The following is a 14,611-nucleotide window of genomic DNA, read 5'->3' as shown; positions in this document are numbered from 1 at the left end:
TTTGCGTTTTTAAGAATTGCAGTCATCTGTTGATCCGACGGCATAGTATAATTGAACCTTCGGCCAAAATAGTGCAAAGCAAAATCAAAACGTCTTTTTATAGTGCGTTTGTTAAATCTAGCACAAAACCGACAACTAGTGACGTCGTGATCAGGGCCTAGGCATGGAATACAGTAAGAGTGGAAGTCCTTATGAGGTATTTGCTTTCCACAAGAAATACAATTATTAACTTTTTCTGACATCGGTCTGAGGCAAGAAAAAAGTTTCCCCAACGGGGTACTTAGCTTTACTGAAGACTTCAGACCTGAAATTCGACTTTGAAAATCTCAGGGGTCGGCCGACCGGCACTTGGGAACTGCTTTTGCTTCAAGCACCGCGCGGGAAGAAAGACTGAAGAAAATGCGTTGGGATGCATCTTACAAACCGCTAGTGCACTGACGTTAGGGAAGAAGCGACAGCAACCGACGCTGGACCAAGACTTTGGAACTCTGGTAGACTGCGGGACCGCCTGACGGCAGGATAACCCAAGTGTAATGACTGCAGCAGTGTAACACGATGAACATCCTCGTTTAAGGCTCCTGAGAGCACCCCAGCACTACCAGGCTATAACTCATACCATACCTTTCGGCCACAGAACCAGGACTGAAACACAAAAGGCGAGGGTGTATCCATATTCATCAAGGATACCCACACCTCCAGGTTAGTGGCGCAGCACAATGCATCAGAGATCATCCATGTGCAACTAACAAAGGGCAAAACTGCAATCCAAATTGTAGCTTGCTACAGATCACCCACCTGCATTTCTGGAGACAGTGGGAAATATGAAGGTCCTACCAAACACCCTAATACTGGGTGATTTCAATTACCCAAACATAAACTGGGTGAACTACTCAAGTACTAACTCCCTTGCCGAACGCTTCCTAAAATTTATAAACTCGAACGCCCTGGATCAACTGGTCAACACTCCCACCAGAGGGAACACATTGGACCTAGTCATCACCAACATGGGCGACCAGTGTACCACACCGGAGGTCAACCCCTCGCTGGTTAGATCAGACCATAGACTAATCACTCTGGATATCCACATTCTGCCCCCACCCCCAATCTAGGAAACTACAGTGAAAAACTTTTCAAAAGCAAACTTGACGTTATTTAAGACAGAGGTGGAAAGGTTCATAGTCCCTATGCTAATGGACAATGCTGTCCAAGCTGCTGAAACCTTTACAAAGGCACTCTATGAGCATCTGCAGGAATGCATGGATCGTGATATTCCAAGTAAAACCAAGACTCACTCCTCCAAGGAAAGGAAACCAGTTTGGTGGACCCCTGCCATAAACAAGCTATACAATAGAAGGAGGAAACTAGTACAGAAAAGAGTAAAATCCCAAGGAGGAAAGACATCCCTGATCAGTATCAGTAAGAAACTACGATCCCTCATTAAATCATCCAAGGCTAGCTTTGAAAGAAAAATTGCCAAAAACTCCAAAGATAACCACAAAGCATTCTTTAGCTATGTCAAGAACCTAAGTGGAAGCTCTGAGATCTGCTCGGAGTTGGTGCAGAATGGCACAGAATACACTGACCAGACTGATATTGCCAACATTCTGGCAGAAAAGTTTAGTGCAAACCACCTCTCTCTCGCCCCCTAAAGGGCCCATAACCATACCAGAAGAATGTAGGGCCCCGTCAATCACTGTCACACAGGTTAAAACAGCCCTAGCCAAAGCCAAAAACGCAGCTTCAATGGGACAGGATGGTGTCCCAGCTGCGTCTTACAAGCGGTCCAAAATGAATTAACACCCCCCACCTTAACACACTGTTCAAACTCAGCCTCTCTGCAGGCTATGTACCCACACAGTGGTGCACAGCAACAGTTATCCCGCTCCACAAAGGTGGAGCCACAACAGACCCTGGGAACTATCGCCCTATAAGCCTGACTAGCCTGGTCTGTAAGGCTATGGAGCGCATCATCATGGAACTCATTAACAGAGACATTGGGAAACTCCAAACCTTGGACCCTACCCAGTTTGGCTTTAAGGGCAGATCATGCCTCCTAAACCTGGTGGACTTCTTTGAGACAGTTACCAAGGCATTAGATGAGGGAAAGGAGGTCCACACAGCCTACCTAGACCTTGCAAAGGCTTTCAACATCATTCCCCATTCTGGTATTATAGACAAATTCATCAGCTTGAACATAAACCCCTACGTCACGAGATGGGTTGCCAACTGGCTCACAGATAGAACCCACACGGTGAGAGTTGCAGGCTCTAGGTCTAGGAATTTTAGAAACAATCTTTACCTTCAACTAAAAGCAAATACACCACAAAGGCTTTAGAGAACAGTGAAGGAAAGGTATAGAAAGGGGGATGGCGGGTGGGTAACCCAGACTGCAACAGTGAATACACTCGAACATCTACATTTATGGTAAGTGTACACAACCGTACTATGTTCTTCGTGTTTCACTATTGCACTCATTACATTTGGGTAGAATACCAAAGCTATGGATGGGAGGATGGGACTAAATAGCATTAGGAGCGGCTATAAGGCCCTGCAGAACTGCAGTGGCAAAGCCTGCCCTGGACTTAGAGAAGAGGGGCCAATGATGATGCTTTGTAAAAGTATGAACAGAGCTCCAAGTAGCAGCTTCTAGAATGTCTTTGGTTGGAACTCCTCTGAGAAAAGCTGCTGAGGTAGAGGCAGCCCTGGTGGAATGTGACCCGATTCCCTTGAGCACCGGTTTGCCATGATGCAAGTAGCAGAAACGAATGCAGTGGCTTATCCACTTAGAAACAGTCTGCTTTGATATAGCCTTCCCCTCTGATCCTGCAGCAAATGCCACAAGTAGTTGCTCAGACTTTTAGAGATTTGGTCCTGTAAGTAGAATCTTAGTTGTCTGTGTACGTCCAATGAATGCAGAATCCGCTCCCCCTTGTTCTGGGATTTGGTAAAATGTTGGCAGGTGAATAGTTTGGTTAAGAGCCACACTACATACCACCTTAGGCATAAAGGAAGGATTGGTCCTGAGGGACACCCTGTCCAGGAGAAATGTAATAAAAGGCTCCACAGCCATGAGGGCTTGTAGTTCTGAAACTCTTCTTGCTGAAGTGATTTCCAAAAGAAAAGCGGTTTTCCAAGATAAAAACTTTATATCCGCAGTAGTTGCTGGTTCAAAAGGAGGAAGGGTGAGTTTTTCCAGCAAAAAATTGAGGTCCCATGCAGGAGTTCGTGATGATCTGGGAGGCCTTACATTTTTGGCCCCTCTAAGATACCGTTTTAGCAGAGGATGAGAAAGATCGGAGGCTCCATGTTGTAATGAACCGAGATGGCAGAGGCATGGATTTTTATTGAAGAAAATGGTAGGGCCCTTGTCAAGCATCTCGGTCAAGTATTGTAAAATCTGAGGAATTATTTGGTTTTTCTGTGTCCATTCCTTGTGCTTGGTTCCAAGCACAGAATCTCTTCCATTTATCAGCAAAAGATTTTCTGGTACTGGGCCTTTTGGCTTCCAAAATGACATCCATCACAGATTTACTGAGAGGTGGTGTTTGAATAATTACAGGATCAGCCATGCTGCCAGGTTCAGAGTTTGGAGCTGAGTGTGCAGAATTTGATTGTTCTGCTGAGACAGTAGATGAGGTACTTGTGGCAAGTACCATGGAGGGAGTTGAGACATATTCCTTAGAGTTGGGTACCACTGCTGGCGAGGCCAGTCCGGGGGCAATTAGGATAATTTTTGGTTTTTCCTGTCTGACCTTTAGTAAGACCCTTGGGAGAAGAGGCCGAGGAGGAAAGGCGTAGACTGAAAGGTTTTTCCAACTGAAGGATAGGGCATCCACTTTCCATGCTTGTCTGTGATAAGTCCTTGTGCAGAATTTGTCCAGTTGATAATTTTGGGGAGAGGCAAATAGATCTATGTCTGGGCTCCCCCATTTCTGTGTTACCATGTTGAAGACCTGTGGATCTAGTTTCCACTCATGAGGGTCCATAAGATTTCTGCTTAGGTCGTCTGCCAGTATTTTGTTTTCCTGGCAGGAATTGTGCTTGAAGATGGACTTGGTAAGTCAAGGCTGTGTTCCACAATGCCATGGCTAATGGTAGGAATGTGTACCCCCCTGCTTGTTTATGTACCACATAACCGTGGTGTTGTCCGTCTGTATCAGTAGTTGTCCTGGATGAAGTAAGTCCATGAAGGCTGTCAGGGCATTCTGAACAGCTAGCATCTCTTTCTGGTTGATATGCAGATGCATTTGTTTTGGGTTCCATATGTCCTGAATGCATCTCCCTGCCAGGTGGGCCCCCCAAGCATAGTCTGATGTGTCTGTAGTTAAGGTTTGGGTGGCGGGGGTAGAGTGAAAGACCGTCCCTTGTTTTGGTGACATGTCTCTGCCCACCAAAGAAACTCCTGTTGTAGGCAGGGAATGAGAGGAATCATTGTTTCCAGACTGTGACAATGTTAATTCCATAAACTTTTTAGATATCATTGAAGTTTACTCATATGCAGTCTTGCATATGGAATTAGTAGAATGCAGGATGCCATGAACCCCAAAGCCTGCAGAATTTGTCTTGCAGATAACTGGGTTTTTGTTGCCATCTGTTTGAAGTATATATTCAGTTGCCTTTGCTTGTCTGGCGTAAGGTAAGCCATCTGGGTAGTTGTATTCAAGCTTGCACTCAGGAATGTAATTTTTTGAGAGGGTACCAGTTGTGATTTCTTTTCGTTTACTGAGTACCCTAGGCATGTTAGAAGCATTTATACAAACGCCAGATGTTGAAGAAGAATGTCCTTGTTTTCTGCTTGAAGACAGTCCACGTAAGGATAGATGTGTATGCTTCTTTGTCTGCAAAATGCAATTACTGGTGCCAGGCACTTTGTAAAGACCTTGGGCGAAGTAGATAAGCCAAAGGGCAGTGCAGAGAATTAGTAATGCATAAAACCTGCCTTGAAGTGGAGGTATCTTCTGCACGATTCCCTTATTGGGATATGCAGGTATGCCTATCTAGTCTAGTCTAGAGTCACTAACCAAGCACTCTTGCCCAGCATGGGCAGTAGCTGTTGTAAAGTCAGCATTTTGAATTTTGGAATGTCCAAGAACATGTTCAAAATCAATAAGTCCAGTACTGGACGCCATGCATTGTCCTTTCTGGGTACCAGGAACAGTCTTGAATAAAAACCTTGTCCTTTTTCCTGTTCTGGTTGAATAGCCCCCATCTCCATGAGGGACGTAATTTGTTTTTGAGCCTCTGCCCATTGATTTTGTGGCAGATCTGGCCAACCGTTTGGAATTGGCAAAGTATGGAAATCAAATCTGTACCCCTGGGATACTATGTTCGATACCCACTTGTCCTGGGTAATTAACTGCCAATTTTGAGCATGAAGTGCTAATTTTCCCCCAAGGGGGCTGTCAAAAGATAAGTGCTTGGTGATGGAAGAGGGAAGTCATTGAGACTGCTTACTGTAGGGTTGTGATTTGTTTCCTCCAGATTTGGAGGTGGAGGCACCCCATTGCTTTGACCTGTAAGAACCCTGGGATTGGTATCCAGAGCCTTTTGAGCACCTGGATTTGCCTTGTGAGGCTCTGTTGGACGCAGGAAAGGACCAATTTTTAGTGGGCCAGTGCCTACTGAATCTGGGTGGCAGTACTTGTAAGAAATCTTTTACAGTTTTCATAGATTTAGCTTTGTCTTCCATTTTCTTTAAAACCTCTTCCGCCTTATTACCAAACAGAGTATCATGCTGTAAAGGTGCATCCAACAATTGAGGTTTAACATGATCAGGCAGATTTTGCTCCTTGAGCCAGGCATGCCTTCTAATCGCAGATCCAGTAACTGCGGCCCTGCAAGAGGCCTCCAAGGAATCAAAACCATATTGCAAAGTATGTTTTCCAACCTGTTCTGCTGCATGCAATAATTCCTGTAAATCTTTATTCTCCACACAATCAGAAATCAACATAATTTTCTGTTTCAATAAGCCCATAACATGCTGTTGATATTTAAGCATATGAAACTGGCAGTTTAAGGCTCTAATTGCCAAGGTTGCACACGTATAAACCTTCTTTCCCCATCTATCCAGTGCCCTGGAATCTCTATCAGAGGGAGTAGGATTTTTGGCTGTAGAGGCCTTTACACCTTTGGGTCCCTGTGAGATAGTTTCAGGATCAGCAGCAGGATTTTTGAATAAAAATTTGTGGGAGTCAGGAACCCTGTAATATCCGTCTGGCTTACTAGGAGCCAGAGGCAGGGAATCAGGAGCCATGCTTGATTCTGAAAACACATCATCAACAATGTCTAAAACAGGAGGTATAGCCAAAGGCCTATGCTGAGGAAGAAGGAAATCCCTTAGTCTCTTTTTTGATTCAGAGTAATCCTGACTCTTCCAATGAAAGTGTCCCTTTAAAGTATGGAGGGTTTCTCCAAAAGAATAACCCTCAGGAGGAGATGCAGATGGGATGGATTCCTCTGCATCAGAATCCTCATAGGGTGGAATAGAAAATTCCTGATCAGAAGAAATGGAAACCTGATCTGAAGATTCATAATCAGTGCCTTGTCTAGGCCTCTTAGCAGGGGGGGGGGGGGTTGAGAATACCTGATCAAGGTAATTAAGTCCTCAGCCATTTTGATCATCTGTTTTTTTAGGCATAGGGGCCTGAGCACATGGCTCATGCATCAGATTTTTAGACTTAGAAGTTGTTTTTGAAGCTGGCGTCGGTTTTATATAGAAATGTTGAGGCCCTGAAGACACCCTCAGAAGCCGGTGCTAGCTCAGCGGATCCGGACCCATCCGAGGGAGAGACATCCACGGGTACAATACTCTGAGAATCTCGTGGCATATCTGACTCCGCATGGGTCTCGGTAGAGGCCTGCGACTCAAAAGTAGCGGGTATAAGGGGCTGCGAAAGCGCCCATGTACCGGCGATCCGGCATATGGCTTAGGAGAAGCTTCGCCGGTTTTGGACCTCAACGGTCCGTCTCTTTTTCTTTGCGTTTTTTGTGAACTCTGGTAGTCGGATTGCTATCTGACGACATCTCAGGGTAATTAAATCTGGATCCAAAATATTTTGAAGCAAAACTACACAGACGCTTAATAATGCATTGGTTAAATCTAGCACAAAACCGACAGCAAGGCACGTTATGATCTGGGCCTAGGCAAGGAATACAGTACAAATGAAAATCCTTATGAGGTATTTGCTTCCCACAAGTAATGCAATTATTAACTTTTACTGACATCGGTAAGGAGCAAGAAAAAGTTTCCCCAATGGGTACTTAGCTTTAATTGAAGACTTTGGTTCTGAAACTCGAATGCGAAAATTTCAGGTGTCGGCCGACTGGCACTTGTGAACAGCTTCTGCTTCGGGCACTGCGTGGTAAGAAAGACTGAATAAAATGGTGTCAGCTGCATGTTTTATACCCCTGACGACCTGACATTACTGAAGAGGAGACCGCAACCGACGCAGGACCCAAGACTTTGATATTCAGGCCGACTGAGGGCAACCTGCCAGCAGATTACCCAAATGTAATGACTGCAACAGTGAAACACGAAGAATATCAGGCTGTTGCCCACCAGAGGAACTCCATTTGTAGACAAGGAATTAGGGGAAGAATCCAATCTAAGTTCTATGTGTGTTGACACCAAAGATTTTTGAGGTAATATTGAAGTTCTCATATGCAGCCTTGCATATGGGGATCATCAAAATACAGGAGGCCATGAACCCCAGTGCTTGCAAGAATTGCCTTGCAGAGAGCTGGGTCATGCTTGCCAAGTTCGTGAAGTAAGCTGAAAGATCTTCTTGCTTCTGTTGAGGGAGGAATACCATCTGGGTGACTGTATTTAGACTCATTCCCAGGAAAAATAATCTCCCTTGTAGGAACCAACTTTGACTTCTTTTTGTTGAGAGTGTAACCCAAACAAGTGAGAATGTTCTTCACGAAGTCCAAATCCTTTTCTAGTTGTTCTGGGGAGTTTGCTTGAATGAGACAGTCGTCCAGGTAAGGATAAATTTGAATGTTTCTCTGCCTGCAAAAAGCAATGGCTGGAGCCAGGCACTTTGTAAAAACTCTGGGAGCAGTAGATAAGCCAAATTGGCAGTGCAGAGAACTGAAAGTGTTGCTCCCCAGCCCTGAAGCAGAGGAACTGCCTGCAACTTTCCCTTATTGGGATGTGCAGATAAGCCTCCTTGAGATCCAAAGTTACCAGCCATAAATCCTTGCCCAGCACTGAAGGTTCTTCAACTTGGTAGTTGGAAAGCAAAAAGAAGGTAAACGGCCGACCGGCACTAGTGCGAATGGCATCTGCTTCGGACTCCGCAGCTGCCTCCCTTTATACTTGACGTTCTGACATCAGTTTTACAACTGGCGGCAGCCGATGTCATATACCAAGGACTCTGCTATTCAGGCCGACTTGAGGGCTACCGGGAGCCATATAACCCATATGTTAGGACTGCAACAGTGAAACACGAAGAACATATTCTCCACTTACATAACTCACACCCTGCTGGCCTGCAATCCAGTCTTTACACAGCCATACACTTCATCTCAAGATTTATTAAGAATACTCATGCCTCACTTAAATCAAAACACACACAACTTTTTTTTATGTCTCTATTTATTAGAACCCATGATCCTCAACTTCTGCTGATGTTCACTCATAGTCCTTCACTAACAAAGTCAACCACCATATGGCTCTCAAAGGAGGGGTCTCAGCCAGATCTTGCTTGACCTTGCAGGTGGGCCTTCTCAGTCCAGAAAAAGAGAGGGAATGACCCTGTGATCTACAACATTTAAAGTGCCCAGTTCCTCTTCCCTAAATATGTTACTTGGCCAGGGGTAATAGATGAACTGAGCTGTTTCCACGCAGGACGGTCCTCCCTCTTTAGGGAGGCAGCAGCCTGTCAACTACAACCTCCAAGACTGCAACCACCCCCCCCAGTTTTGATGGATAACAACATAAAATATGCAATATAACACTTATGGATGTTTTAGCTCATTTATTTATTTGTATTTCATTTAAATGGTAACTTGTCCAATTCAAATGCCCTTTTCAGCTAAGAACCAGGGTCAGACAGCAACAAAAGAAAAAAGTCTAAAATAGATGCAGAGTACATAGTACCAATACAATACATAATATTCAAATAACAGATCTACAATCTAGACATACAAATGCAAAATCTGTCAGTGAAGGACACCAATATTTAGCATTATCTGGTCACTAATATTGCAGTAAAAGCTGTAATTTCAAATTGTAAATGTTTGAGAGATTCTGGTTGATATTCTTAATGGAATGTTCCTTTATGTTTTGGAAGGTTACAAGATGCTGCTTCTTTTAATGACAAACTTCTTTCGGCTGCTCCTGTTACGGGTTGCCACAGCAGATCAACTGTCTCCATTTTTTCCTGTCCTCTGCATCTTGCTCTGTCACACCAACCACCTGCATGTCCTCCCTCACCACATCCATAAACCTTATCTTAGGCCTTCCTCTTTTCCTGTTACCTGGCAGCTTCATCCTTAGCATCTTTTTCCCAATATACTCTGCATCCCTCCTCAGCACGTCCAAACCAACGTAATCTTACCTCTCTGGATTTGTCTGCAAACCTTCCAACCTGGGCTGACCCTCTAATATATTTATTCCTAATCCTGTCTATCCTCGTCACACCCAGTGCAAATCTTAACATCTTCAACTCTGCCACGTCAAGCTCTGACTCCTGCCTTTTTGTCAGTGCCACTGTCTCCAACCCATATAACATAGCTGATCTCACTACCCCTCTTATACACCTTCCCTTTCACTCTTACTGGTACTAGTCTGTCACAAATCACTCCTGACACTCTTCTCCACCCACTCCATCTTGCCTGTACTCTCTTCACCTCTCTTCCACACTCACCATTACTCTGAACTGTTGATCCCAAGTACTTATCACCCTTATTCTTAAAAACCGGTACCAAAGCACTTTTTCTCCATTCCTCAGGCATCCTCTCACTTTCCAAGATTTCATTAAACAATCTAGTTAAAAACTCCACTGCCATTTCACCTAAACACCTCCATGCTTCCACAGGTATGTCATCTGGACCAACAGCCTTTCCGTTCTTCATCCTCTTCATAGCTATCCTTACTTCCTCCTTGCTAATCCACTGCACTTCATGATTCACTATCCGCACATCATCCAAACTTCTCTCCCTCTCATTCTCTTCATTCATCAACCCCTCAAAGTACTCTTCCCATCTGCTCAACACACACTCCTCGCTTGTGAATACATTTCCCTCATTATCCTTTATCACCCTTACCTGCTGCACATCTACTAGCTTGGTCCCTCTGTCTAGCCAATTGGTACGGGTCCTTTTCTCCCTCCTTAGTATCCAACCTTTTATACAACTCTTCATATGCCTTATCCTTAGCCTTCACCACCTCTCTCTTTGCCATGCACCTCATCTCCTTATACTAGTCTACTTTCTTCATCTCTTTGTCACACCAAGCACCTTTCTAGCCATATCTCTTACTAGCTCTGCTGTAGTTACCCAGCTATTCGGTAACTCCTCACTGCCACCCAGTGCCTGTCTTAACTCTTCCCTGAACATCACTTCACAATTACCCTTTTTCAATTTCCACCATTTGATCCTTGGTGCTGCCCTCACACTCATCCTCCTCTTCTTGATCACCAATGTCATCCAACAAACCACCATCCTATGCTGCCTAACTACACTTTCCCCTGCCACCACTTTACAGTTTTCAATCTCCTTCAGACTGGCCCTTCTACATAAGATATAATCCACCTGTGTGCATCTTCCTCCACTCTTGTATGTCACCCTATGCTCCTCCCTCTTGTTAAAATACATATTCATCACAGCCATGTCCATCCTTTTTGCAAAATCCACTACCATTTGACCTTCTGCATTCCTTTGCTTAATACCATACCTACCCATCACTTCCTCATCCCCTCTGTTCCCTTCACCAACATGCCCATTGAAATCTGCTCCAATCACCAGTCTCTCACCCTTGGGTACAGTCATCACCACTTCATCCAACTCTCTCCAAAATGTTTTTTTCGCATCCATCGCACACCCAACTTGTTGAGCATATGCACTAACAACATTCATCATTACACCATCAATTTCCAGCTTCATAAACATCACTCTATATGACACTTTTCACCTCCAAAACACTCTTAGCATACTGTTCCTTCAGGATAATGCCTACGCCATTTCTGCTCCCATCCACACCATGATAAAACAATTTGAAACTGCCTCAGATACACCTAGCCTTGCTCCCCTTTCATCTGGTCTCTTGCACACACAATATACCAACCTTCCTTTGGTCCATCATATCAGCTAGCTCTCCCTATATGAGTCATACTGCCAACATTCAAAGTTCCGACCCCCACTATCACAGTCCTAGCCTTTACTTACCTTCGAGCATGCCTTCCCAGTCTCCTCCTTTGGCCAACAGTAGCCCAATTTCCGCCAGTACTCTGTTGGCCAACAGTACTGGTGGCGGTCGTTGTTAACCCGGACCTCGACCGATCTGGCATGTATTTCTGTACTGTTGTCTGCATGTATGATTTGGCAAAATTTTACGCTGGATGCCCTTCCTGACGCAACCCTCCCCATTTATCCGGGCTTGGGACCGGCACAAAGAAATGCACTGGCTTGTGCATCCCCAGTGGCTGGGTTCTTTTAATGACAAATTATTATACAATAAATGGTACTACTTTCCTCCATGTTGTGATCTTCGCTTCAGTTCACTACAATTTACAGTTACACCCCTTGCACATCAAAGTAAATCAGCTTTTAATAAGTTAGTCTCTATGGCATGGAACACCTTACTGCATAGTTTAAAAAAATCTCACATGAAAGTAGATTTAAGAAAGTGACCAACAGTGGAAATACAGCTGTGTGTATGGTGCCACTTAATAGAACTGTAGCCTACCTTCCATGCATCAGCCATTTATAAAAGTCTCCAGTAATATGGACCTTTGATGAATATTTTTAAGTTTCAGTGTGTGTAAATAAACAAAGCCTATCTGTCATATACCAGCAACATTTCTTGTACAATACTTTGATGTTCACTATATATAGCCACATTATGTCCCTGCTAAACATTCACTATTGGAAACTGTTTCAGTTTTCCAACACTGGAGGTACTCAAAAGTGAATAGAGCAATGCAAAGCAAAACTCAATTCTATCAATGTTTTTTCACACTTTTCTACCTTCATGCACCATGGCTAGACATATGTATCTTTTACTTTAAATGCATACCTAGCCACATTTGTTCCTAACCATGAAACTCGAAGTTTAAAAAAAATTCCCAATCATGTTGTGTAGTGCATTGCACAATTCTAATCATTTCTGAATTCTCCATAATGTAACAATTGTTCAGATTTTGCAAAGGCTTCCAATGAAAGGTCAAAAAATGCAAACAAAAAAGTAACTGAAAAGTTTGCAAATGCACATAACCACATGTAAATGTATAGATCTTTGTAAGGTAAACTAAGCATGCTCTTCAAAGAGCACACATTCAGTTTATCCTGACTCGTGTTGACAAATTCATTTCTAAATTCAAAGACAGAGAGCAATATAATATCAACAAACAGATTTGTCCAATCATTTCTATGCAATAAATGTCAGGCAGGCAATGTCATACTTTTTCTTTTAAACATATTTCTAGCTCCAGAATGTGCTCTTATCAAACTTTTTAAAAGTCTTTCTAAAATAAAAATGAATAAAGAATTTATATTTAACAGGTCAATTAAACTTTTTCTTAAATTAAACGACAATTTACAAAATACTTTCAGAGAAGGATAACACCATGATGTTCAGAGAAGGATAACACCATGATGTTAACAAAAAAATAGACAGGCCTACCATTTCTTTTCAGGTAAGTCCTCACAAAAGGATCAATACGAACAAACTCCAGCTGGATGTCATCTCCGTCAAATGGGATCCATTTACCATCAGAAAGTTTTTCAATCACAATGTTGTACTCCTACAAACAGGAAACAAGCATTACACTGTAATAACCAGTGGTAATCAAATGTACTGCAACATAGTACTAGTACGGTGAATACAGTTTCTGCTTGCTACACAATATATTCTCTTCTCATAGAACGTGCTGACTGGCTAATACAACAAATGAGGTTTGAAGTGTTAAGACACAGAAGAGTTGTGTAAAGTCTTAGATGTCCTTCCCTTCTATGTTGCAGTATTCTTTACATATGGGTTGTATTCCACCCAACAACGTTTGTCCTGTATACAAAAGCTTAAAGCCACTGTCTGTATGCGGGATGTCTCACAGAGGCACAAGTAACATCGGCCATAAAAGGGATGTCTGCACGTACAATCTTCACAATATGCAAGCCTCATTACGAAAGGAAATCCAAAGATAATGCAAAAGGAGCCTAAAGGATAGCCATTCTAGGAAAGAGCAAGTTGTAGGGGGAGGCAGGTGGGATACAACACTGCAACACAGAAAAGGACATCTATGGTTATAGTAAGACTTTACACAACTATTCGGGTCTATATCAGATAGTCGAAGTTCCGTAACTCTGAACGCCTAATGGTCAAACCATTATAGGTAGGTACTAGGCTATTGGCCCAAGGGCCTACGCAAGCCTAGCCAACAAGGTTCCCTGGCTTACGCCACCCAAGCAAGTTATTTTCCTGTGCCACTGACGAGCAGACACACAGAAGTGATCCCCAGGGTGTATTTCCTATTTCCCATCCACTCATCAAGATATTTCTTGAAGAGTGCTAATGAAGAACTTTGCTTGACATAGATGGGTAGCCTGTTCCAGAGTATGGGATGTCTCTGGGATAGGAATCTATCCCTCCAGCATGTCCTGTTTATTGTGGTGACAAGGTTTAGGTCCCTACAGCGTGTAGCTCTGAGGGATTGGAATTATGTTCGAAGTTACAGAACTTCAGCTATATATATAAAAAAAATTAAAACACAATGAACAAAAAAAATAAACTGTTGTAAGCAAGGGGGCAAGCCCCCCTGCACCCCCACACCCCCCTGCTACTTAAATATACCAACTCCGAGATCGGACCAGATTGAAGTGAATGGAAACCTCCGTTTACGGATATTTCCATTCAAACGCTCAAACTTTTACAAATTCGAACACATGGTCTCGACCATATGTGGTCCGAACTTGTAAAAGTTAGACTACATGATAGGTACCCCAACTATTCTATGTCCTTCTATTCAATGTTGTATCCTTTACAAATGGGAGAGTGCAAAATCTCAGAGGGAACTCGGGGGAGAATAGAATGGACAAGACTAAGAAGCATTTTCCACAAATCCATGCAGAAATGCCCTGGCAAATCCAGCCCTGGATCTGGAGATAGTGTCTAACTTGTAATGCTTTGTAAATGTATGAACAGATGACCAGGTGGCAGTTTCCAAAATGGTGTGAGCATCCAAGCCTTTTAAGAAAGCCCCTGAGGAGGCAACTGATCTTGTGAAATGGGTCTCAACTGAAAATAAGGATTTCCCATGAAAATTATAGCAAAAGCTAATAGCCTTAGAGATCCATGAAGAGACAGTTTGTTTGGAAACAGGTAAACCCATAGCTCTAGGATGAAAGAAGACAAAAAGTTTATCAGACTTCCTAACAGACTGTTTTGTCA

General features: G+C 43.3%; 1 protein-coding gene across 1 annotated transcript in view; it reads right to left on the bottom strand.

Moving 5' to 3' along the window:
* DDOST (dolichyl-diphosphooligosaccharide--protein glycosyltransferase non-catalytic subunit) overlaps window positions 1–14,611 on the bottom strand; it is a 337,702-nt gene that overhangs the window by 114,177 nt on the left and 208,914 nt on the right. Inside the window, exon 9 of the mRNA XM_044063179.1 lies at window positions 12,848–12,968. Within this exon, the coding sequence (XP_043919114.1) occupies window positions 12,848–12,968 (121 nt within the window). The remainder of the gene's footprint in view (window positions 1–12,847; window positions 12,969–14,611) is intronic.

Source organism: Protopterus annectens, chromosome 2.part1 (assembly GCF_019279795.1).
Source record: "Protopterus annectens isolate FY-2018-M chromosome 2.part1, PAN1.0, whole genome shotgun sequence".
Classification (NCBI taxonomy): domain Eukaryota; kingdom Metazoa; phylum Chordata; order Ceratodontiformes; family Protopteridae; genus Protopterus; species Protopterus annectens.
The sequence above is the reverse complement of the archived record's forward strand: the minus strand, read 5'-3'. Positions and strand labels throughout refer to the sequence as shown.